This window comes from Sorghum bicolor, chromosome 10, assembly GCF_000003195.3.
Source record: "Sorghum bicolor cultivar BTx623 chromosome 10, Sorghum_bicolor_NCBIv3, whole genome shotgun sequence".
Classification (NCBI taxonomy): domain Eukaryota; kingdom Viridiplantae; phylum Streptophyta; class Magnoliopsida; order Poales; family Poaceae; genus Sorghum; species Sorghum bicolor.
The window spans coordinates 52,717,858-52,741,624 of NC_012879.2; the positions used below are offsets into that span (position 1 = coordinate 52,717,858).

Genomic DNA, 23,767 nt, shown 5'->3' on the forward strand with positions numbered 1-23,767 from the left:
TGTCGTCTTTCCTAACCCAAATCGCGCCGCCGCACACAAACAGCCGTCAGCGCATGAACCAAGTGAGAGCGTGACTAGAAAGCGGGGGAGCAAGCAGCGCAGCGCAGAGCGCCGGGCCGCCGGCTAAGCGGGAGGCGAAGGCGAGGATGATGGGGTCGGGCCGGTGGCAGTCTCCGGCTGGCGCTCCTGCGGCCGCCGATGCCGCGGAGGAGGACACCGGCGGCGTCGGGGGCCCGTCCAGGCGGCCGCTGCGCCACGGGTTGCACCGCGCGTCGCCCTACGGGGGTGGCCTCCGCCGCCGGCTGCTCAAGCCCCCCGTGGCTTCGAGGATATTCCCCACCATGCCACGCGACCGCGCCGCCTCCGGTGATTCCCCTCACTGCCCTCGTTGTCTTGCTTGTCTGCTGACGGCTGGTGCCCGTTTTCGGAAGAGGATCAAATGGGGAAACTATGCGACGTTTTACCTATTCTGTTAGCGAGTTTGTCGCCATTGGTGGATGAGTTCACTGTAGCTCGCGTTTTGTTTCAGATCAGCGCCAGTCTATCTAGGGTTTAGGGTTAAGCGCCTGTGCAGCTCATGCCATTTTACTCTTTGCATTGCATCAATCTCCAACCTAGGGTTTGATGTGAAGTTATCTGGTGCCTGGTTTTCTGAATCCACTAGTGGATTCATGATCAAGCGTGGCAAAAGTCTACCAACTGATGGGATTTAGTTAAGCTACTTCCTGACAATTACTATTGTTTTGGACTTCGGATTGCTGTGGTTTGCGATCGTTTAGTTATTGGTTATGCTCTTTGGAATGGGCCTACTAGTTGATGTCTAGTGAACTTTGAGGTCAAGTTTGGGTTTCCCGATCCTTTTGTTGTTAGTGTAAGGGTCTGTTTGGAACTAACAACTAGTCCCATCAGCTCCTATATGTGGACTAATAGACTAACACTAGTCCATGACTAGGAGAACAATTATTCTGTCTATTTGGATCGTTAGGGACTAAAAATTAGTCAACTAGTTGTTAGTCCTATGGACCCAAACAGGGCCTACTGATGTCCAACTGGTATTATAGGATCATAGGAGTAACAAGAGTAGTATTAGTGATAAACTGTTATATACTCTTTAATTTATATATGACCTCATTATTTATTTCAGTTCTTTGCTCTAGGGGAATAGTTTCTTAGCAGCACTCCCATATATATTGTTGTTATATTTTTTGACGCATCTATTAAATTATGGTCATGTGATGTATTTGTTGGTTATCATGTAGATCGATCATACTTGACGAGTTTACATATAGCCTCCAATCATGCAGAGTCTTCAATGTGGATTACTTAATGGTGTTTTGAATGTATGCAGATAATGATCAAGAGGTTCATCGTGAATCACTGGAAGTTATTCAGGAAGTAAGCAAAGTTACTTATCTTGGAAATGCTTTTTTTTTTGATTTATTGAAGTACATTTTTTCTGTCTATGGAGTCTATTTTTAATATGTATTATGTCACTTCAAATAAAATGCTGCAGCTGTCAGAAGAAAATGTAATCACACCAGATAACTTTTGTTAGTACTATTAAACTCCCTTCTCTTAGTCTATTACTGTTCAAAACCTAGATCATATTGCTGATCTATCAGTGTCTGAACTGTGGAATTCCACACCCCCACCTCATGTCCCAGCTTCAGTGGTGAGCTCCCTGATCCTCCTATGCTGCTGGGAGCTCTGGAAACACCGACACGACGTCGTGTTCCGGAGCTTGGCTCCTGACCAAAACCGACTCGTGGCCACCCACAGAGAAGCGGTCAGGCTCTGGAGCTGCCGCCTACCATGGAAGGACACTGTGCTAATAGATTGTTGGAGCTCGATCTTGAATATGTAATCCGTCCCTCATCCTCTCTTTAACCTCACTGTAATCAGATTGGCTCCATGCCCTTCCACCCCCTGGCTTTGCCCGGCATCTGTGGAATGAAAATTCAGGTGGGGAGATCTTACTTCCCCCTGGTGTTGACCTCAAAAATACTGCCGATCTATATTGGCTGCCTGCTTAATAGCATGCCTCAGATGTTGCAATGGTTCCTATATTCCCTATGCATATCCTGCACTTTTGATTTTATCACAGCAATGCTTTCAAGTTCATAAATGGTGGATCTAGAAGGATAATGATTGCTAACCATATTCTATTTTGCCTTTTGTGTTACTTATGAACTGCAAGATTTTTTTATCAGTTTCTACCTTGTTTTTCTATGTTTTCTCCATTTATTTCCCAGTCAAGATATATCTGTGTGTGAATGTTGTCTTTAATCTCTCACTCGGTAATATAAACTGTAGAGACACTCCACACAACCAAACATCAATGCTGCAGCCATCCTACCACCAAGATCTGTTAGCAATACATTCAATCTGCTTCTGGAAGGTGACAGGAATCCAAGTCATGGTAATGGGCTTGCTGACATTGAGAACATAATCAACCAGAGCTATTTTTCTAGGCAGGTTTTTCCGTACCTCCTGAGTTTTGACTGTTATGTTATATATATTTTTAGTTCATTGAAGTTGCTTCTATCTTTTGAAAGGTAGAGTAATGAACTTTCTAATTTCCCCTTGATTGCTTAATTTGTTATCCAAATACACACTCTGATTGAAATTATAAATCAGTTTATGATATGTATTGGTAAAATTATATAAAATAATTATGTAGATTGAAAATATAAAATTGATACTACTAGATGCATGATTAAGAGGGCTTCTGCAATTTATAGTTCTTTTACTTGAAATAATATAATGCTGAAGAATCACTAGTCAAAGTGTTGTTGGAGATCGAATCAGTGCCCTAAACTTACCTTTCCCCAAAATGTAAAACCCCTGGGGGAAATTGTAGGGCACAATGGGTGAGTGGGAATTGGATTTTGATGACAAATTGTTGACACAGGTGTTGTTATCAAAGGATGTTACATTCAAATGTCATATCATGCACATTGCTTTTTTATATTATTTTACTTCTTTCGATTGACTGCCATAACTGGAGTCATCACACATCACGTGGAGAAAGATTTATGTCTATATTGGACAACATTTGTGGTTGCCTAGTATTCTTGAGTTTATTGTGCATTTAGGTTTGGAACTTCAGATCCCTGTGACCCTCTTTGGTCTTATACAGGGATGAGACACTACGTCTTATAGAGATCATACGGTCAAGGACTGTTGATATTGGTGTTGAAGGTCAGAGACCTCCAGTATCTACTGCAAAATATTTTGAAACAACATCATTTTCAACACCTGCCAAACTGATTGAGGATCAGCCATCTTGGAGGACCGATGTTGTTCCATCATCCAATGTAAGAATGACTTAACTGTGCAATATCAACTCATGATTACTTATCTGTACAGGACATATTGGTGGATACCTGCTGATCCTGGTGCCTTTGTTATTTCTATGTGATGTGAATCCTGCCTATATGCTTTTGAAGTTCAAGTATGCTTGTAGCTGAGTGATAGTTTTCTGATCTCTGTGTAATTTAAAAAATTGATCCAAGCATTTTAATATCCCTCCCTCTGATAGCACGAGAGGGTGTGCTGGTCTGCTGGAGACTGGAGAGTTATATATGCACAGTGCTTAAGCAATACAAAAATAATCCTACGGGTTTTTTCGCTTGATTTGTTGTTTTCTCTTATCTTGTGCTTTATTGTCATTGTAGGTGCATGAAATTGGTTCTTCACCGATTGAAATTGCAAAAGCTTATATGGAAGCACAGACCTCAGCTTCTGTACATGAGTACAAAAAACGGAAATTCAGAGCTTTGAGTCATGGAGTTGAGGATGACAATTCAACATCAAAAGTTTTCCCTACAATAACTACTGATTCTTCTGTATGCTTGCCTGGTTCAGTTGTTCGAGGCTGTCCCAATTATCTTACACCACAAAGTAATAAAGGAAGGACCCTGCCTCAGCCTCTTTCTCGCACACCATACAATAGATCAGTTTTTCGAAGATATATTAAGGTGGCTATTGACTTTGCAATTTATTTGTATTCTAAGCTATGCAATGTCTCTTATTTGTCATCAACTGTGTCTATCACTATTTACTAGCATTCAAATATTACCTTTGGAAGCTAAAAGGTTTCATGCTTCTGTAACTACAGAACAGCAGGCATGGTGATACATACAATAATGGACAGACACAATTTTCCATTCCATTTTCTACTGGAAGTAAGGTACTAGCTAGTTGCCCGTCCATTGCAACAGATTTTCATTATGAAGTATTCGAAATTTGTTTAATCGTTTATCCATAATAAAGAAACCACACAGATACAAGGTGGAAGACCATCTGTTGCATTATTTGTACACCTACGTATTCACAAATCAGTGCATAGTAGATCCTTGTGTAGAAACCAACCACCTGTACCAACTGTTTTTTATAGAAGTAAAGATAAATTTGATGTATTTTACTGTTATCATGATACACACTTGTCTCTTTTGCTTCATGAAAATAAGAAACTTGGACAGATTTAAGTCCACATAATTGTACTATATGTTGGAACTATTTGTGCATGTTTGTAATAACTAATCAATTTTATTCTGCCTTGTATGTGATTGAGTGATATTGTTCTCCGTTTGAAAGGTTGTCAAACCTGATTGTATTTGACTACTGCAATTATTGTACAACATCCTCAAAAACTTTGAACAACAACCGACAACTGAAAATCAGTTATAACTTTGCTTGCTATGTTTAGACCTTATAAAAATGCCGTCACATGGGGAAAAAATTAATGTAAAGATGTTGTACGGACATCTGTACCTTTTTGTCTGATAATATTCTTATTTGCTTTATAGACAATACTAGAGGATAAACATGCATCAATAAGTGGTGGTATGGTGCAGCCTTCATCTTCCAGGGGACAGATAGATCTTTTTGATTCTATTCCAAGAGAAGGTTCTGCCGCAATGAAGAATGTTGCATTCAACTTGCAAGGGTCAGATGACAAAAGCATGACAGAAAGTAGAGCAACTTTTGGACGTGTTTCAGGTGTAGACAATATCTCCAGGGGTGCTTCAGTATCTGTTCATCCCAAGTCAAGTGAAACAGCTTTCAAAATACTTAAGCAACTTGACAGAACTATTCCTTCCCCTACATCAAAGCCACTAGGGCTGAGACAGACATTAGCCAAGAGAAATACTTCTTCTGTTGCCACCAACAGACAGATCAATGGGCCTGATTTCAGTATCGGTAATGGTAATAGACAGAGCAGCATTAATGAGAGTGGCAGTGCTAACTCGGAGACTACATATGGAAAGAAGGTATATACTCCGATTTGCATTTTCTAGCACAATCTACTGTACCACTGTTTACTAATTGTACATGTTATGAGGGCAATGAAAGATTTTTAGTGATCTTGCCAATAGGTACTCTGAATCTTGTTTGAACATAAAATCAATTGTATACATGCACTACTGAATTACTGAAAAATTGCTATATGCACTTCTAATTGTTGTATTGCAATGCAAAACAGAAATTTTCTCCTGATCATTTACTTTAGTTTGTTCTCTACTGCTATTTTCAGTTGATCACTGCAGATTGGATCAGTTAATCAATTTAGCAGATCCCTGGTAGCATCAAACTATAGATACTCCACTAATCAGTTGGTTGTGTTTCACCTTGTGTAGGTTCAGCAACCTCAAAGCAGTCCTATTGCAGAAGAGTCAAGTGAAAAAGTCCAGAGAAGCAGAGCTAACTCAGATGTTTCTGAAGCAGGCACTTCTCAGCAGCCTCGGAAATCAAATTTAGCACCCACTTCAGTTGCGGAGGTCTTGAATAATAAAAACACTAGCAGAGGTTTCAGCTTCACATTTCCTATTCCTAAAGCTCCAAGTTCTCTACTTGAACCGCCACCTACACCAACTATGGCTTCACCACCACCGACCCTGCCAATCACTAATGAAGATATTCCCAAGTTCACTTTTGGCTCACCCAGTACTGCCAACAAACTCGTTTTCTCCTTCAACTCCACAAGCAGTTCTCTTGGTGCTGGGGGAACAGACCCAACCTTCAAATTTGGATCTGATAATAAGCGAGAGCTTGTGTTTTGATATAGTTGGCAAAGGTGCAGTTTGTTTTTGATAGATGCCATGCCAGCGGATCTGTATTCTACCTCTCTTTCTATTTTTGGCGTGTTGTTGAAAGACGTCTTTAGAAAGACCGTTGGATGCGCTACTTGAACTATACATGAGGACATTCGTTTCATTTATCAGTAATTCAGTATATTCAAACTTTTTTTTATACATATTCTAGGCGTTCTTCGTTGGCAGGATATTTCCCCAGTGATTTGCACCCGTGGCTGTGTCATTGGGCATTAGTCCTTTTGTTCTATAATTTTGAAGCTTTCACAGCTGAATGGAGTTCCACCATCCTTTTGGTCCAAGGTATGTGATCTGTCACTGCTGAATGCTGATATAATCCGTTGAAAAGCGCTGCTTTCTTGGCAAAGCACGTTTGAAACTGCGCATTTTTGACGCATGAATGCACCAGCCGGTTTATGATGGTAACCAAAAGGCACGAGGATGGCCTGGTTTCTAAAGACAGGAGTCCGAGTCATGAAAACGACGTGTTGATGCGGAAACAGTTGCCTGATTGCATCGCATACACAGACACAGGCTGGAGTCGCCTGGACTGATTGATGTCGCCACTGAACCGAAAGCATGGCGAAATTTTGCCCAAATAATGGTGCCATACACGTAACCGGGTACGTGTGCATATCTGGGGATTATATTTCGTAGCTTCCTGAAGAAAGCTCCACACATCAAAACTGGATGCTGGACAAAATTTCAATCTTGCTATTGTAAATAGACACAATTTGATGACACTATGCAGGAAGGAAAAGTAGACGAGCAGGTACGACTCGAGCAAGACGCGTCGGTCGGCCTGAAGAGAGGTTGGAAAGAATCTAGTCTGTCAGTCCGTGCATTATTCTGTTCTTCCCTGCACTGAAGGTACTATAATTGAGCACTGAAGGAAGCGTCAGATCGTCCGATTAGGGCCTTGTTTAGTTCCAATTTTTTTTTGGCAAAATGAGCACTGTAGCAATTTCGTTTGTATTTGACAAATATTGTTCAATCATGGACTAACTAGGCTCAAAAGATTCGTCTCGTCAATTCCGACTAAACTGTGCAATTAGTTTTTATTTTTATATTTAATACTTCATGCATACGTCTAAAGATTCGATGTGACGGAGAATCTGAAAAATTTTGCAAAATTTTTGGGAACTAAACAAGGCCTAGCTACGTTTCACCAACTAGTAGTAGTAGTACTACTAATAATCACTCGGCCAGGACTGGGCCAAGCTAGCTAGAGTACGTTCACTCGAGTGCAGTGCAGGCCAGTACGAGCTAGGAGCGTGTCCTGACGGGCATCACTCGACTGGTGTCTGGCCGGGAAGACCGACCAGCCCGACCCGATCGGTCATTAATGTAGTCATTCACTAATGACGCGTCATTATCGCCTAATGATGCCCTGTATCTCTCCCGTAGCTTCAGAGGATCCAGCGTCGCTTTCTCCGGCGGGCCCCGGCTTGACGACGGGCACGAAATTCCGGTGTGCCCCATGCATCAGCCATGGAATCATGGATCATCATATCAGGGTCTTGTTTAGTTCTAAAAAAATTTTGTAAATTTTTTCAGATTCTTCGTCACATCGAATCTTTAAATATATGCATGAAGTATTAAACATAGACAAAAATAGAAACTAATTGCATAGTTTGGTCAAAATTGACGAGACGAATCTTTTGAGCCCAGTTAGTCTATGATTGGACAATATTTGTCAAATACAAACGAAAATGCTACGTGTCGATTTCCCTAATTTTTTTTTAAAACTAAACAAGGCCCACGATCCAGTGACGCCATCGCGGGCCCTCCGCCGGCCCGGCCGGAGAAAAGCTCCGCGCGCGATGCCATACGGGTGCACGGTCGCCGTCACGCAACCGGCCGGAGTGCCGGACAACTAGGGTTTCGCAACTGCTGGCCGACCACGGCCTCTCTCCTGGCCGGGACGACGACGACACGATGGCTTGCCAGCCTTTTCCGTTCCAACGCCTACGGTTATGCCTTTTTCTCAGCTACGTTACAAACACCTTTCTTTAAGTTCTTTTATTTTGTTTACATCTGTTTTTTTTCTCCAAACATCCTTTGAGGACTTCTTTGCAAAACTAAACTCTCTCGTAGTTTCGTTTCTACATTTCCAGACTTTCTTCAGTCAGTCAATGGCGAGGTCTTCAGTCGGATGCCATTAGCAAAGCAGCAGTGCATCTTGGAAAAAGAACTTTGTGGTAGTGAGTGTCATGTCATAGCAGGGCTTGTTTAGATCCAAAATTTTTTTGGATTTTGACACTGTAGCACTTTCGTTTTTATTTGACAAACATTGTCCAATCATAGAGTAACTAAGCTTAAAAGATTCGTCTCGCGATTTACAGACAAACTGTGTAATTAGTTTTTATTTTTATCTATATTTAATGCTCCATGCATGTGCCGTAAGATTCGATGTGATGGAAAATCTTTTAAAGTTTTGGGTTTTTGGATGCATCTAAAGGCCCTACTGTGGTGATGACCACTCTTAAAAGCACCACATCACCCTGGCATGGCAAAGCTTTTGGGTACCTAATGAATATTAAATTAGTATTAGTATTGCACCGTCAGCACCAAGGAAAACGTATATAAATGGCGACGATGCTGCTTAGGCACAACAGAAGTTGGCTTTTAGGGCCACTAACACGGTACGGTGTTCACCGGAATCAAACAATAAAGGCTTGTTATGAAGGAAATAAAAATATCATAAAGGGCTAGACGCGTGTGTAATTCCACTTTGTTGCCTTGTTGGTTGATATGTTTTCTAACGACATCATCTCACCTTTCGCTCCACCAACTCTAGTCCTGGATACCAACACCGAATTTCTTATTACTCTGCTGCAAATCCTTTTATATTTTATTTTAGGGAGACCTTTTCACGAGTGGTCAGAGAAGCTGTGCAATACTTTGTACATAACCGCTTTCTTGGAAAGTCATGATATCTAGGTACAAATTGTCCAATTTGAGGTTAATTAAATTTGTAGGGAACATGCCTAGTGGTTTGCAAATGTGGTTCCAAGCCTATTTATGTGCACACTAGCCATTTTCATTGTATTGATCTAAGCTAACAATTTTCTTAAAATCACATAGCTTTCCTATTCAAGCAAGGCATTTCATGTGGATTTTTTTCCTAATAACATATTTCAAATTACAAGCTCTATTTTTTTTTGGGGGGGGGGGGGGTTACAAGCTCTATAGGAAAAATATGATAGAGCTCTACATATCAGTTTTGTTATTCATTTCCCATCTAACATGCACCTAGAAATAGGATGCATAAAAGAGTATACCATCAAATGCTTTCGGAGGGTGGGGAGGAGGGGGATTGCAAAACCGCAAAAGAAAGGCAATTTATGCTGATGCCATGCCAAACAAGCTAGGAATATACAAAGATCCATACGAAATACAAAGTACCATTCCTCCTTTCTTTCCTATCATTTCTAGTGTGATCAAGAATCCAAAAGTTGCAAAGTGGGTTGTGTCATCCTTCCATATGTTCTCACGCTGCAATTATCATGCCCAATCACCCATCCACTTACAATTGATCCAACCTTTTTGGATATCCTTTTTGGCTAAGGATACTCTTGAACCCACATCCTTCATATATGCACGACCACACCCTTTTGTTTTTCAGGATGATCATATTCATATACACCAAGAAAACAATGGATTCACATTACTATATTTTATTCTCTAATAAGTCGGTACTCATTTTCACATATGATTTCGAGACATGGCCCCCATTATGATATCTATAGGTGTGAATTGCTCATTTTAAGGCAAGATTCGCAAGGAACATGTATAGTTATCTACCAACGGTGTTAAATACCCAAACTAGCCATTAAATTTTGTTGTTTTATGCTTATAAAATTTCTGAAATTTGCATAAGTTTCTTATTAAATTCAGACATTTTATGTGGAACTTTTTCATCCTAATAACACTTAAATCAGAAGCTCTAAATGAAAACATGAAAAAATGTTATATATATTCATTTCCTATCCAACAAGCACCTAGTAGGACTACGAAACATAAAAGATTATAACACAAGATTCTTTCAAAGAAGCGGAATGCAATTAAAACCACAGAAGAGCCAATTTCTCTATATCATTGGACCATGACAAGAACAAATAGGGATCTACAAATTAAATATCCAACATGACCTCCATATGAAATACAAAGTAGCATTCCTCTTTTCATCCCACTCATATCTCATGCGTTAACATGTCCAAAGCTAGCAAAGTCGAGTGTATTATCCTTCTGTCTATTCCTACCCTTGCATTACCATTTTTCCATTAGCTTAACAAAGTCACCATCCACTTACAACCAACCCTACTTTCCCAGACATCTATTTGGCTAAGGAAACCCTTAACCTAAGTCTACATCCAGACGATCATATTTATATACATCAAGATAATCATAGATCAACATGATCACATTACAGTTCATCTCCAACAAGTTGTTATTCCTTCCACATCAACACATGGGCCCTACCTAGTTATCAAACATAGAAGGCGTGTGCCTAACCAAGAGGCTATTCATATTGACTCTATTGTATGCATCTCACGACTCACATTTATCCTTCAATCCTTACACTATGACATTCCTATTCCACGTGAATGCTTCCCGTGAAAGGCTGTTAATGCTCTATTTAGATATAGGGTCCATATAATCGAGCCGCATTTACGTAGCCGCGGTCGGGGATTGCCGATTCACCCACCACATAAAATGAACTACCCGTAGTTCAGCCACCACGTGATTTTCTCCACCACCCTCCAAACGTCTTGGAGTGGGCTAACCGAGAATTGGATTTTTAGTTCAAACCGAACCAAACCTAAGTATACCCTTGAGAAGCTTAGACAATTATTAGACTTAGACTCACCCACTCCATCTACTTGCTTAAGCAAATGGAGAAGATTAACGCCCATCTCTAATACAGAACAAAAGGCAACCACAAAGAAGAATAAAGAAGTCCAAGAGGCATGGTTTCAAAAGATAAAATAAAAATAAATCCAAGGGTTGGCAACGTACACGATACACCTATACACTTTGAAGGGGTGATCCGCAAAACGGCCACGGAAAAAAAGGCCACCCTGCTCGTCCCCACCATCGCCGGTCCACGACACGCACGCACAGAGCACCACACCACCACACCACCGCCACGGCGCCTGCCCCTGTGACCCCTGTCCTACTCCTCTGCCCACCCGGCTCGGCTGCTTCCTCAATCCTCCCCCTCCCCCTCCCCCTCCCCCTCCCCCACTCCCCTCTGCGTTTTCAAAAATCAAACCCCAGCCGGAACGGCGAAACCCCTTCCACCATAGCCCAGAGGAGAGAGAGTGTGTGTGAGAGACGGAGCAGCAGTTGCGGTTTCCCTCTCCGTCGCTCTCGCCGCCCGCCGCCGGCTCCGTGCCCGGAGCGCAAGGCGGGCCCGGCGGCAAGGTCCTCCGCTCCGTCCCCTTCACTCCCGACCGGCGTCCCCGCTTCGTTGGTTCGCCAATCTACTTCGTCCGCCCACCCCTTTTTCCCCCGATCGATCTCTCGTTCTTGCTAAGCAAACCATCTTAACCCCTCTCCCTCGTGCGAGATTAGCCAGGAGAAAGTTCCCCGCTTTTCCACCAGGCATGCTTCCACCGCCTTGCTTTGCTGCTTGACTGCTTGCTGCTGTTGTGCGGAGTGTTAAAGAAGGCGGCGCCGGAGTCAAGATTCCTTCTTCGCCCTTCTTGTTGCCGTTGTTAGTGGTTTTGTTTGTGATTGCGGCTGCCCTGGAGTCGCGGTGTGTGTGAAGCGAGGGATCCGAGATTCTTGTGGATTCTGTTCTCCTTTTTCCATCGCTGCCGATTCTCTCCCGTGCGACAGCACAAGCGGCGGCGGCGTGGGGAGAGCAGCCGCCGTGCCCGGCCTTGGAGGGGCCCAGTCCGTCTATGGAACTTGCTGCCTCGGTGCCACGCCCCGGCCCGGAACCGAAGTGCTCAGCAAGGCGCTGCTTGCCTGCCCCTCTCACGCTGCTGGTGTCCATTGTGGCAGTCTCCTGTTTGATTCCTGCTCCTCGCTGATCGATTTCTGGACTGCGATGATGGTGCCGCGAACGGTGCTGCTCCTTTGCTGCTGCCTCCTGGCGTTCTTGCCACTTGGTACTGACATTTTCCTTTTGTAATACATATTCAGTTCAGTGATTTAGTGTTGTCAGTGTTCAATTGGCGGCAATTGCGATAGATGTTGTTACTATTCCTGGTGTTCCCGCCACCTGGTACTGACATTTTCCTTTATGATACATATTCAGCTCAGTGTTTAGCGTTGTTGTGTTCAAATGGCGGCAATTGCAATAGATGTTACTATGTAACGAAAGTGCCTATTTTTGTTATACTGAAATTTGATTGGTGGTGTTTGTTGTTACTAGGTCCGCTAGCCGTTGAAGCTTTTGTAGGGGGTTATGGGATAAACTACGGGAGAATAGCAAACAACATCCCTTCCCCTGATAAAGTGGTGGAGCTCCTGAGGAGAGCAAAGATAAGGAATGTTAAGATATATGACGCCGACCACAGCGTTCTCGATGCGTTCAAAGGGTCTGGGATCAACCTGGTCATTGCAATCCCCAATGAGCTTGTCAAGGATATGGCTGCAAACACAAGTCGTTCGATGGACTGGCTAAATCAAAATGTGCAGCCTTATCTCCCTCAGACTCGCATCGTTGGGATCACTGTGGGAAATGAGGTGCTGGGAGGCCAGGATCAAAGCTTGTATCAGCCACTTGTTGATGCTGTGAAGAACGTGTATGATGGACTCAAGAGGCTCCACTTGGAGAGTAAAATTGAGCTTTTCACACCTCATTCGGAAGCTGTTTTTGCTACTTCTTATCCACCCTCCGCATGTGTGTTCAAGGAAGAACTCATGGCATACATGAAACCTCTCCTCGACTTCTTTGCAATGATTGGCTCACCTTTTTATGTGAACGCATACCCCTTTTTGGCTTACATAAGCGATCCAGAACATATCGATATCAATTATGCTCTCTTTAAACCCAACAAGGGAATAGTTGACCCGAATACTAGCCTGCACTATGACAACATGTTTGATGCTCAGATAGATGCAGCTTATGCTGCTCTACATGCTGCTGGTTATGATGACATGGAGGTTCGGGTGGCAGAGACTGGCTGGGCTTCTAGTGGGGATCAAAATGAAGCAGGAGCTTCATCTGAGAATGCAAGGACATATAATTTCAATCTTCGTAAACGGCTATTTCTGAGGACGGGAACTCCTCTGAAGCCAAAGAGACCAGTCAAAGCATATATATTTGCCTTGTTTAATGAGAATCAGAAACCTGGAGCTGGCTCTGAGAGGCATTATGGGCTGTTCCTTCCTGATGGAAGGATTTCATATGACATTGGTGTCTCAGGTCTACTACCTTCTTCTGCATCCTCATCCATGCTGTTCATTAAGGTAAGCAATGGATTCTTGCCCTTTTAGGTTATGCTACTGATTCTGTAATGTATTTATTGTTGATTCTCATTAGATGACTGTTGACTTGGATTGAAATGTAAATGAGTCTGCCCGATTGTTGAACCATATTTTGATACCGGGAATTTGGGATGGTGGTGTTAAGATGGTAGTTAATGAACAACATATAGTTTCCGGTATCTATAATATTATTGCTACTGTGGAAGCAACATGTTGCTGCCACTAGTATGCTGGGTCTGTTATATGAAAAATTGTATGTTGAGGACAGCATGTCCTAGGTTTTAGACCATAAATTTGATTTTTGATGTTGTGCAAACATGTTCGGTATTGGAATATTAGAAAATTGTACAAGAGAGAAGGTTTTGGTAAAGACTGAGGGACATGAAGCTTAATTGGTATCCATGTTTGGACATTAGTGTGGTTCCTGAAATCCCAGTTCTTGTATAATTTGGACATGTGCATACCCACCCTTATTTCCATTGTTTTAATAAAACAAAAATGACATGAAGTGAACAATTAGCGTTCATACTCAATAAAACATAATGATCAGAAATAGCTTTTATAACCTCTGCAGTTAACCCTATTATTCTCTTTTTATAAAAGTATAGCAAGTCCCCAGTCTTTCCCATCAAGTAACTCAATAATTAAGACACTGGGATTGAAACTTAGTACAAAAAACTGTAGGTATCTCATTTCTGGCCTCTTGTGCTTTTTTTTTTTTTTGGAACGACCAGTCTCATGCACTTTATTGTGACACAACAATTGTCTGTGGTGTGTGGTCTCCATTGAAGTCGTGCTTAGTTTGGGTCATTATTTAATAAATATGATCCCAGCTGATGTAATTTTCCTAGTTTTGTAATCATTTTATATTTCCTAAATTCCAGTGATGTATATCATGTGTACATTTGATTCTGATGCCACAGAATGCTAATAGTCAAAGGTAATCTGACTTGAGCATGTTATTTCTATTTGCAGAAGGTTCGAGCTGGGGGTTGGATTTTACACTATTGGGCTACAGTTCTTTTATGTATTTTCATTCTTTTGGGGCCATAGTGACTTGAGGACGGCATAACACATCCGTAGTAAAGGTACAACTGAGCAAGTTAGAATGTTGGGAACGGGAAGCTCACAATGAAAATCCAAATAATAGTATCATGCATATGAGTTCCGTTTCTTGCAATAATCTCTTCTCTAGATGCTGTCCTGCTTTGCTGCTTAAAACCATATTTTTTTTTTCTAAAAAATGATTCATACCTGCTGAAAACCATGCTCAGTTTATCTATTTCACTCTGTGTTTTTTCTTTTTCTAAATGAACCCTCACCCAGCATTCACTATACATATTTTATTTTAGCAAGTCAAAATGCTATATCAAACTAATAACCATGTGAAAGACAGTTCTCTATCATAGCAACTTCTAGCCTCATAGCAATTTGTTTTCCATTTCTAACAATCAGGTTATAGCTCGAGCTTGGATACCTTAAATGTTTATTATTTTTCATTTGGGATGATGTGCATCAAGCAGACAGCCTGACAAACCATTGTTCGTTTTTGGCTCTGTTTGGAATGCTGGAATTTCCCTGTCCCTGCGTTTTTCTTGTGAAAACGAACTGATTCCTATGAAATTCCTGTGCAATTCCGGCGTTCCAAACAGGCACTAAGTATCGCATCTTGACATATCAGTTACCAGTAGACACTCAAAGCAGATGGTGACTGAAAGAATAGCATTTGGTTTTGTGGATGGTTTGGAGCCTTGATGGTTTGCATGCACACCTATCCTGTGATCTGTTCAAAGGTATTAAAAAGCAACAGGTGCAGAACCTCAGAGAATATACATATAGATATCAAAAGGCATCGAAGGATAGATATGTAATGTTGTTGCCTGGTTTGCCGAGTGGTTCTATAGATTGATCAAAGCTCCAGCATATTGTTAAAGTTCGCTGAGTGGTCCCATCCATTGCTTAATGATACTATTCTTTAATGATCATATGGTACTTTATGTTACCAAGTCTGTAAAAACTGCGGGGATAGTCTCCCCCCACCGGCTGAGTTTCTCTCTGTAAAGAATGGAGTTAATGCAAAACATGTATGGTTATTGTTTTAAGGGTGTTTGGTTTGAGCAATCACCCAATCCTAACCCCGAGGAACTCGCATGATGAGTTTGTTCCGTGATTTTAATGGAATGACTTAATTCCTCATGTGTGTATTAATTATTAGCTTGTGAGCAATAAGGTGGTTGGAGATCAACCTATTTTATTTCACAAATCAAGCAAAAAATGAGGAGCGAGAGGACCATGTATCACTATTTCTTGTACGAAACACACCCATCATGCCATATTGCCATGTCCTTTGTTCACATGATGGGCATTGGTTACCACTGAAGTAATCATATCTTAACCATATCCTCATAAATTTCTTTCTTAACCCGGTCTAGTGATATAGTGGTCACTCACACTCCTTTCATTCCCTCCCGTCCTTTGTTTCTCGAATCTTTTGATCTTTTGTGTAAAGAAGAGTATATCAAGAGAAAAGGTAAAACTTTTTTGCATATCCTCCTATCGTCTTTATAGCCCCTGCTTTAGACAACAATTATTTTCTTTGTTCCATGCAATATCTAATGCTTTATATTGCTCGTGAGTCGTGAGGTATACTTTGGTACATGCTCAGTCAGTGAGCACCTGAGCATAGGATGCTATATATGCTACTGTATTGACATCTGACATGTGACTAAAGATTAGCAACAGATTATTTTAGCCAGGGATTCTCTACCCTTGTACTGGCCATCGACATGATATGCCTCGTAATTCCAAAAAAAAAAATGATATGCCTCGGAGTTTAGACGTGCAGTGTTCACTGAAATTTACAGCCCGGTGAAATTTACAATCATTGCTTTGCGTTGGCAAAGGTCAATTGCCACAGAAGTATCAAGTGCCACAAGTGTCTAAAGAAGCAATAAAATGATCAAATGAAATACAGACCAAAAAGGACGCAGGTAAGTGATCCTCAAGCACCCGGTTTTTTGTTCTTAAGTGCATCTCCAGTCGTTTGACAAAATTAGTTTTCCAAATCTTATTGTTTGCCAACTCCCAAAACAATATGGAGAGGAAAAAATTCTCATCTCCAACAGTTTGACAAATTCCGTTTCTAATAACCCAAAAACCCGCAAACGAAACGAAGAGCCCCGCTAAGCGAACGAAGAGTCCCGCTAAACGAACGAAGAGCCCCGCTCAGCATGAGGAGAAAGACAGATGCCAAGTACGGAGCCCGTGCGTATATTGACGCGCTAGACAGGGAGATATGCTAAGTTAGAAAAGATGAGGAATTGAGATGCCAAACTGTTAGAGAGTGTTTTTTCTCATTTTACAAAAAAAAAAATTATAGATGAGAAGTCATTTGCCAAACCGTTGGAGATGCTAGTACATCCTCCATTCAAATAAATGTCGTTTATATCGGTTTTCAGCAGATATGGTTTCTTATCTAAGGGTATTTTTGGTTTTAGGATGGGTTAGGTCTATCCTAATTTCCTATGATGGAATGGTTCCATCTTTATGTTTGGTGGAGAAGATGGGGGACTCCTTGCTCTATGTTTGGCTTGAGAGCAGCACCCCACTGGCTCGGCTTGGGGGTGTTGCCCTCAAGCCAAGAGCCCACGTCGCTGTCTTAGCCTATGGTCACTCCCCTAGTGTGTCGTGAATGATGAAGGAAGACTGGACAAAATAAAAAAAGAATGAAAGATATTGAGACAAAGGCATTTTTTACTTAATGTATAGTTTAATAGTCTATATTTATAATAAAACATATGATAAAAAAATAATGTTGTATACTTTAATTGATATCTTCTATACAATAAAATCACACGAAACATAATGAGTATAAAATAGTTTGATTTATGCAAACTTATTTGCCATTTTTTCTAAACTAGCAAAATGCCCGTGCATTACAATGGGAAAAAAAGCTATTAAATCTATATCTATATCTCTATTACCTAATTTTATATATATATATATATATATATATATATATATATAATAACAAAGAGGCAAAATTTCAGCCTTTTTTTGTCCATCTATTTTTTGTTCAGCTCCCTCTAACTACCAGACAATACAGAGTTTTTTTTGTCCAGACTTATATAATTCGTGCTTATACGAGTTAAAATAGCTCTTGTCTAACATGATATGGAGTTTGATTCCAGTTTTATATAGGTCTATATATGGTAACCTTGATAGTTAGGAGTCCTAATCCTAATATAAATGGATTACGTCAATCTTTTGATTAAGCTAAATAGAAATTCTAATTCATGATATGGTGTTCGATTTCATTTTTATATAGGTCTTATATTATATATGGTAGCTTTGATAGCTAGGAAGAGTCCTAATCCTAATATTTTGAGTAAACTAAATAGGAATTCTAATTTAAGAGGTTCCATACCTATATTTAGTCTTCTCCAGCAACGAGACCTAAAAGAAAACACTCTCTGCAAATGGGTCTCGAGGAGAGAGAATACCCAAATTTGGGTTATGCCTCTCATGATACCTAAAATGGGTTTTCTGTGTGGGTACTCTGTTGGAGGCTATAGGTATTGTGTTGGAGACCCATTTTGGATTTTGGTTTCAAATGGGTCTCCTATTGGAGACAGCCTTAGACAAGTTAGAATAGCTTTTGTCTAGCGTGATATAGAGTTTGGTTCCAAAACTTATTAGGTCTGAACCGAAACTCTAGGTTCCTAATCTATATTTATATCTATATCTATTCTTTCTCCAATATATAATTGTCAAAATTTTTAGTTTACCAGAAAATTCTGTCCGCCAACTCTTTGTTGCTAGGTTCGATTCGAACTACGTTTGGACTCGTTCTAGATGGAATTGGTTTGCTATTGAGTTTGGTTATAACTAGATTTAACCAGATAATGTAGTAGTCCGAGACAGGACAGATAAAAAATAATAGAAAAAAAGATAAACAAATAGAATAGAAAAATTTATATCTTTTTTATTTGGATTACTTAAATAATCTATTTGTATTAGGATTAGGATTAGGATTTCTAGCTATCAAGATTACCCTATATAGTATCAATATAAATATGAAATCAAACTCTTGAATTAGAATTTATATTTAGCTTACTCAAAAGATTAAAATAATCTATTTATATTAAGATTAGGATTTTTCCTAGCTATCAAGGTTACCATATATAGGACCTATATAAAACTGGAAAGTTATTTTAACTCGCGTAAGCACGGGTTATATATAATTTTGGACGAAAGAAACTTTACATTGTCCGGTAGTTAGAGGGAGACAAACAAAAAAATAAATGGATAAAAAATAGCCTAAAATTTTGCCTCTTTGTTATTATATATAATTATGTAATAGAAATATAGATATAGATTTGATAACTTTTTTCTCCCGTTGCAACGCACGGGCATTTTTGCTAGTAGAAATTCTAATTCATGATATGGTGTTCGATTTCATTTTTATATAGGTCTTATATTATATATGGTAGCTTTGATAGCTAGGAAGAGTCCTAATCCTAATATTAATAGATTACTTTAATCTTTTGAGTAAACTAAATAGGAATTCTAATTTAAGAGTTTGATTCTTGATTTATATTAACACTATATAGGGTAACCTTGATAGCTAGGAATCCTAATCCTAATCCTAATCCTAATATAAATAGATTACTCATCTTTAAGTAATCCAAATAAATTTTCTATTTTTTCATCCGTTACAAAGCATATAAATATTTAGATATAATTATATTGTAGCTTTATTTTTTCATACTATCCACGTGTTTGTACAAGTCAATATCGACCTTTGTAGCTTTTTCGATGCATCATATCAACCTCCGTAACTTTTTATTGATGTGACAAGGACCTTATATATGGTAACATTGATAGCTAGGAAGAGTTCTAATCCTAATATAAATAGATTACTTTAATCTTTTGAGTAAACTAAATAGAAATTCTAATTTAAGAGTTTGATTCTAGATTTATATTGACACTATATAGGGTAACCTTGATAGCTAGGAATCCTAATCCTAATCATAATATAAATAGATTACTCATCTTTAAGTAAAAAAGATATAAAATTTTCTATTTTTTTCGTCCGTTACAAAGCATATAAATATTTAGATATAAATATATCATAACTTTATTTTTTTCATACTATCCACGTGTTTGTACGAGTCAATATCGACCTTTGTAGCTTTTTTGATGTATCATACAACCTCCGTAACTTTTTATTGATGTGTCAAGGACCTTTTTCGATTTTCGACAGCTGAATTACATAAATACATTTGTTTAGACTTAATTAGACACTAATCTGTCTAAGATTCCAGTTCACAGAATAATTAGTTCGACCATTGACTAATCCATATTTTAATAAAAATAAGTTTTGTTTCTAATCAAAACTACATCATATTTTTTTAGAAAAAAAACTACATGGTGTAAATCTTTGTTTTAGTCAATAGGTTTAAAGGCCCATAATGTTGTATCTACTATTAGTTCTTCACGTTTATTTATTTTTTTGAAACCGCTAGAGTGAGTTATAACAGGTGGAAGAAGATAGATAAAAACCCAGCGAAGCAAACAACGAGCCAGAAAACAAAATTCACAAGCACAAAAACTCAAAACAAAAAAATATCAAAAACCAAACAAGAAACAAGATCAGATCAGTCCACCCAGGTATTATCTTTTAAGCCTTGAATTCTTGCAAGGAAGAACGATCCAGAGCCTTCATGGCCTCGTCTGGTGGTTCCAAGCCGGCGCTGTAGTGTGGGTTCTACCTCCAAAATACAAAAATAATCCAGCACCGGCTGTAATCGCTTTTCTATCTCTGAAGTTGTCGCCCTCCACTCCCATCACCGCTCTTCCCTCTGAAGTTGTAGCTCGAGCTCCTCAGTCCTCACCACAGCCTCCCCATCTGCTTCCACCGTCGTCCTTGCGCTCTTGGTGAGCATGGTAGAAGACTCTTCTTGGATCTCGCAAGCGCGTCTTCCCTGCGCTCCCGGTGGTCGTCGCCGATGCCCTGCAAGCAGCTCGGAGCCCTCAGCCCTGCCCACCGGAGGCCGTCAACACTGGCAGCGACAGCGACATCGGCTGTGGAAAAATCATTTTTTTATTTCCTAAGATGGCCTCGATCCAGTGCTTTTGTTCATTGATCTACTCCTCTAGTCCTTTCGTGCCTGGATCTATTTGGTTCTATATACTTTTGCGCCTCGGTCTAGTCTTTGATAAGGACTCCAATAATTTGAAAATTGCATGATTCATATTTGTATTTATTAGTTTATTGGCTATTCGATTACATCTGATTCGGTGTATGAGTTGTATCTGGACTTGCCTCCACTTACTATTGCAGCAACACGGAGGGAGGAAGATGAAAGAAATTGAATAGAATAAGAAACAACCGAAACTAATTTGACATGGACACATGATAAAGGAATATAGATTAGGCTGGACGAAACTAAAAGAAACAGTAAAAATTTTAAGGTATAGATTTTTTTCTTTGATTTTTGATAGAGTTTGATTTGGAGAAGTCTAATTGAGAGGATTCTTTTCTTTTTTTTTTTGTCTCGCATCCATCTCTCCATCCTTATAAGTAGCTAGACCAAAAAACTCTAACAAAAAACGGCTAAAATTTTGCCTCTGCGTGCCATGGCTAGGTGGCATCTTGTTTGCCATGAAAACGGTACGGCTATTTTTCGGAAACCGAATTTGTTTTGACCATGTTTTGGTTGCAGTGGAACCAATCCAAAGGGATTGAGCCAAGGGCTAGTGTGCAGCGAGACCGGCCATGTATGGCCATCGCGAGTCCTCCTATCCGTTGGCATGCAAGATCTCGTGCTGATGCTGTCGTGAGGACGTAGCGTCGCAGCGGTCGCACTCGCCTCCACAGAGATCCGTTCCACGAGTCGTGAGTAGTGGTTTGATTCCTGACGTGGTGCAGCTGTATTTTCTATATAAGGGTGTGGCCGTACAGTGAAATAGAACTATTGTACGGATTTCGTAGGGTAACTAAACACGTATTTTATGAAGGAACCGGAATAAATCTAGCCCAGGATTGATCCACAACCGAACGAGGCCTTAGAGGGGTTCAGATCTGTCCGTATCTGAGTTCAAATATTCAACATCCGATACCGTATCTTTATCTGAATACTTAGATAGTATATTTATGATGTCGACATCCAATTGTATCTTATTTGACATAATTAACATTATCCGTATTTGAATCCGAATCTGACCAGAAATATGAAAACAAATGTGATACCGGTGATTTCCGTCCGTATCTATCCATTTTCTCAACTGACTCAACCAAAGCCCGATACTCTTAGAAATTGCCTTTGTGCTTAGCGGGAGACCCAGGTATTTGATCGAGAAGTTCTGCACAGTCGAGAATGGATATGAAATCTAGCAGTGCTTCCTCGCCTCAAAGATATGTAGGTGTCACCGAACACTTAGCTAGGTTTGTGTGCAGTCCAGATGATTGACCGAAGATGCTCAGGTTTTCCTTAACTGCAGTTGCCTCCTGGGCCGTTGGTCGATGGAGAGTGTTGGGGGATGTACTATTCCTCCGATCGCTGAGCTGTCTGATTCTGGAACGCTGCCTTGCCTCCACTGCACTGAGTTGCCGGTGTTCCTAGGCGACGTCCAAGCGTAGCACCAGTTCTTGTGCCACGAGGAGTTGGGCTTTAATGTCGCCAATTCTCGCCGCAGACCAGCTTTGGACAAGGTGGCGTAGCATCAAGTCCAGCCTCACAAGGGGATCCATTTGCAACACCCGGCGAGCCCATGCCCATCCTTGCTGGACTGAGTCATCGTAGTCGTCGAAGCTGGGCCAAGACAACTCGAAGTGGAATCTTGCGATCCGAGGCATCAGAACCTAGACCGGGGAACTGACGAGCACCCTGTCTAACCTGACGAGCGTAGGGTGTTCCCGTTTGTTGCTCCAAGTGAAGCATCGGCCATGTGCAGGTGAAGGTCTAGGAGTTCCAGAGTGCATGGTCACCGTGCGCCTGAACCTCCCGAGGTTCAGCCATGTTTATACGCCCATTGTTCTTGTCCGCCTCATTCAAGATTAGATTGAAGTCGCTGTTAATTGCTCAAGATCCCTCGCAGGCGTCCCGGATGGCCTCCATTGCTGTCGTGTGGAATGTGATGTTGTAAATAAAGCACTTTTTTTTTCCTTTTGCTTTCAAGATGTGATGAACTAATACTAAAAGATTTTTTTTATTTTCGAACACTGGAATGATTCCTACAAAGATAGAAAATAAATTTCAAATGACAACCAAACAATAAGATGTGGAGTTAGAACTTAGAACTTCCAGTCTCGGATATCAGATGAGATCCAATAAATATCAGGTCGTAATAAAAGGTACGGTTGAAAATTAGGTAGTGTATCGTTTGAAGGTAATATTTTGATGCATTGATCATGGAATGCTCATGATGAATAGTGCAATTTAGCATCAGATTTTTATGAGCAGTTGTGTGGTCCTCAGTGTACTAAATCGTTTGTCTTCATGAACATGACATGAGGCAAATATTTAATTAAGAGCGTCACTATGTTTCATGAAAATGGTATGCATCCATCTTACTAATAGTGAACATAATCGGCCAAATTATTCATGAGTTATGCAATTCATAATATAAAAACTCTTTCACTTTTGAGCTCGAGCTCCTTATATAGATCCATAGAGTCTTGAGGGATTTGTACATGTCTCTTTCTTGTTTCATACCTTTTGTGTCAGCACATGTGATGAAATGGAACTTTGCATCTATTCAGCCACCTTGAACAAAAATTCATTCCGTCAAAAACCACCAATGTATGTCCATGTGAGAGGGAGACTGTGAATTGATGTATTAGAGGGAACTGAGAGTGGATGTTATTATTTGTCCTCATCGTCCAAATCACAAATAATTTTTTTTCTCTTTGTTAGTTTCTTGAACGTAGACATGCATGTAAGCATTTGAATGCTTGGTATAAGTCTTAATAGGAGTAGTATTGAGTCTATATTTGAACGTTTGGTAGACATAATAGTGTCCTCTATGAACTCCACCACTATGAACTCAGTATACATATGCGTTGAAGAGAAGCTACAAATATTACTACAAAGATCCACTGTTGGGAAAAAAACCTGAAAAACAATAAGTGTGCAGTTAACTGGCTATGTAAAAATCTGATTATTGTCATAAAATATTTAAGAAATACCATACTTTCACCGTGTCTACTCCATCGTTATAAT

General features: G+C 40.2%; 2 protein-coding genes across 5 annotated transcripts; both read left to right on the forward strand.

Annotated features, from left to right (window-relative positions):
- LOC8065080 lies at positions 49–6,259 on the forward strand. The gene is made up of 8 exons (XM_002437212.2): positions 49–366; positions 1,349–1,395; positions 2,314–2,471; positions 3,140–3,317; positions 3,678–3,980; positions 4,121–4,192; positions 4,812–5,276; positions 5,643–6,259. Exons 1-8 carry the CDS (start codon positions 147–149, stop codon positions 6,063–6,065), a joined length of 1,866 nt encoding a protein of 621 aa, XP_002437257.1. The 5' UTR covers positions 49–146; the 3' UTR covers positions 6,066–6,259.
- LOC8082268 (glucan endo-1,3-beta-glucosidase 14) lies at positions 11,227–15,676 on the forward strand. Of its 4 annotated transcripts, none has more exons than XM_021449651.1 (4): positions 11,230–12,217; positions 12,484–13,523; positions 14,517–14,629; positions 14,997–15,676. In XM_021449651.1, exons 1-3 carry the CDS (start codon positions 12,157–12,159, stop codon positions 14,592–14,594), a joined length of 1,179 nt encoding a protein of 392 aa, XP_021305326.1. In that variant the 5' UTR covers positions 11,230–12,156; the 3' UTR covers positions 14,595–14,629; positions 14,997–15,676. The 4 variants fall into 4 exon arrangements, with proteins under 4 accessions (XP_002437258.1, XP_021305326.1, XP_021305327.1 ...); XM_021449652.1 differs by having other exon boundaries at positions 15,194–15,676; XM_002437213.2 differs by lacking the exon at positions 14,997–15,676 and having other exon boundaries at positions 11,227–12,217; positions 14,517–14,735.

Coding starts and splice junctions, on each gene's coding strand:
- LOC8065080 (XM_002437212.2), top strand. CDS start 147: ATGATGGGGTCGGGCCGGTGGCAGTCTCCGGCTGGCGCTCCTGCGGCC. Junction 2,472..3,139: donor AACCAGAGCTATTTTTCTAG/GCAGGTTTTTCC, acceptor GGTCTTATACAG/GGATGAGACACTACGTCTTA. Junction 3,318..3,677: donor ATGTTGTTCCATCATCCAAT/GTAAGAATGACT, acceptor TTGTCATTGTAG/GTGCATGAAATTGGTTCTTC.
- LOC8082268 (XM_002437213.2), top strand. CDS start 12,157: ATGATGGTGCCGCGAACGGTGCTGCTCCTTTGCTGCTGCCTCCTGGCG. Junction 12,218..12,483: donor CCTGGCGTTCTTGCCACTTG/GTACTGACATTT, acceptor TGTTGTTACTAG/GTCCGCTAGCCGTTGAAGCT. Junction 13,524..14,516: donor CATCCATGCTGTTCATTAAG/GTAAGCAATGGA, acceptor TTCTATTTGCAG/AAGGTTCGAGCTGGGGGTTG.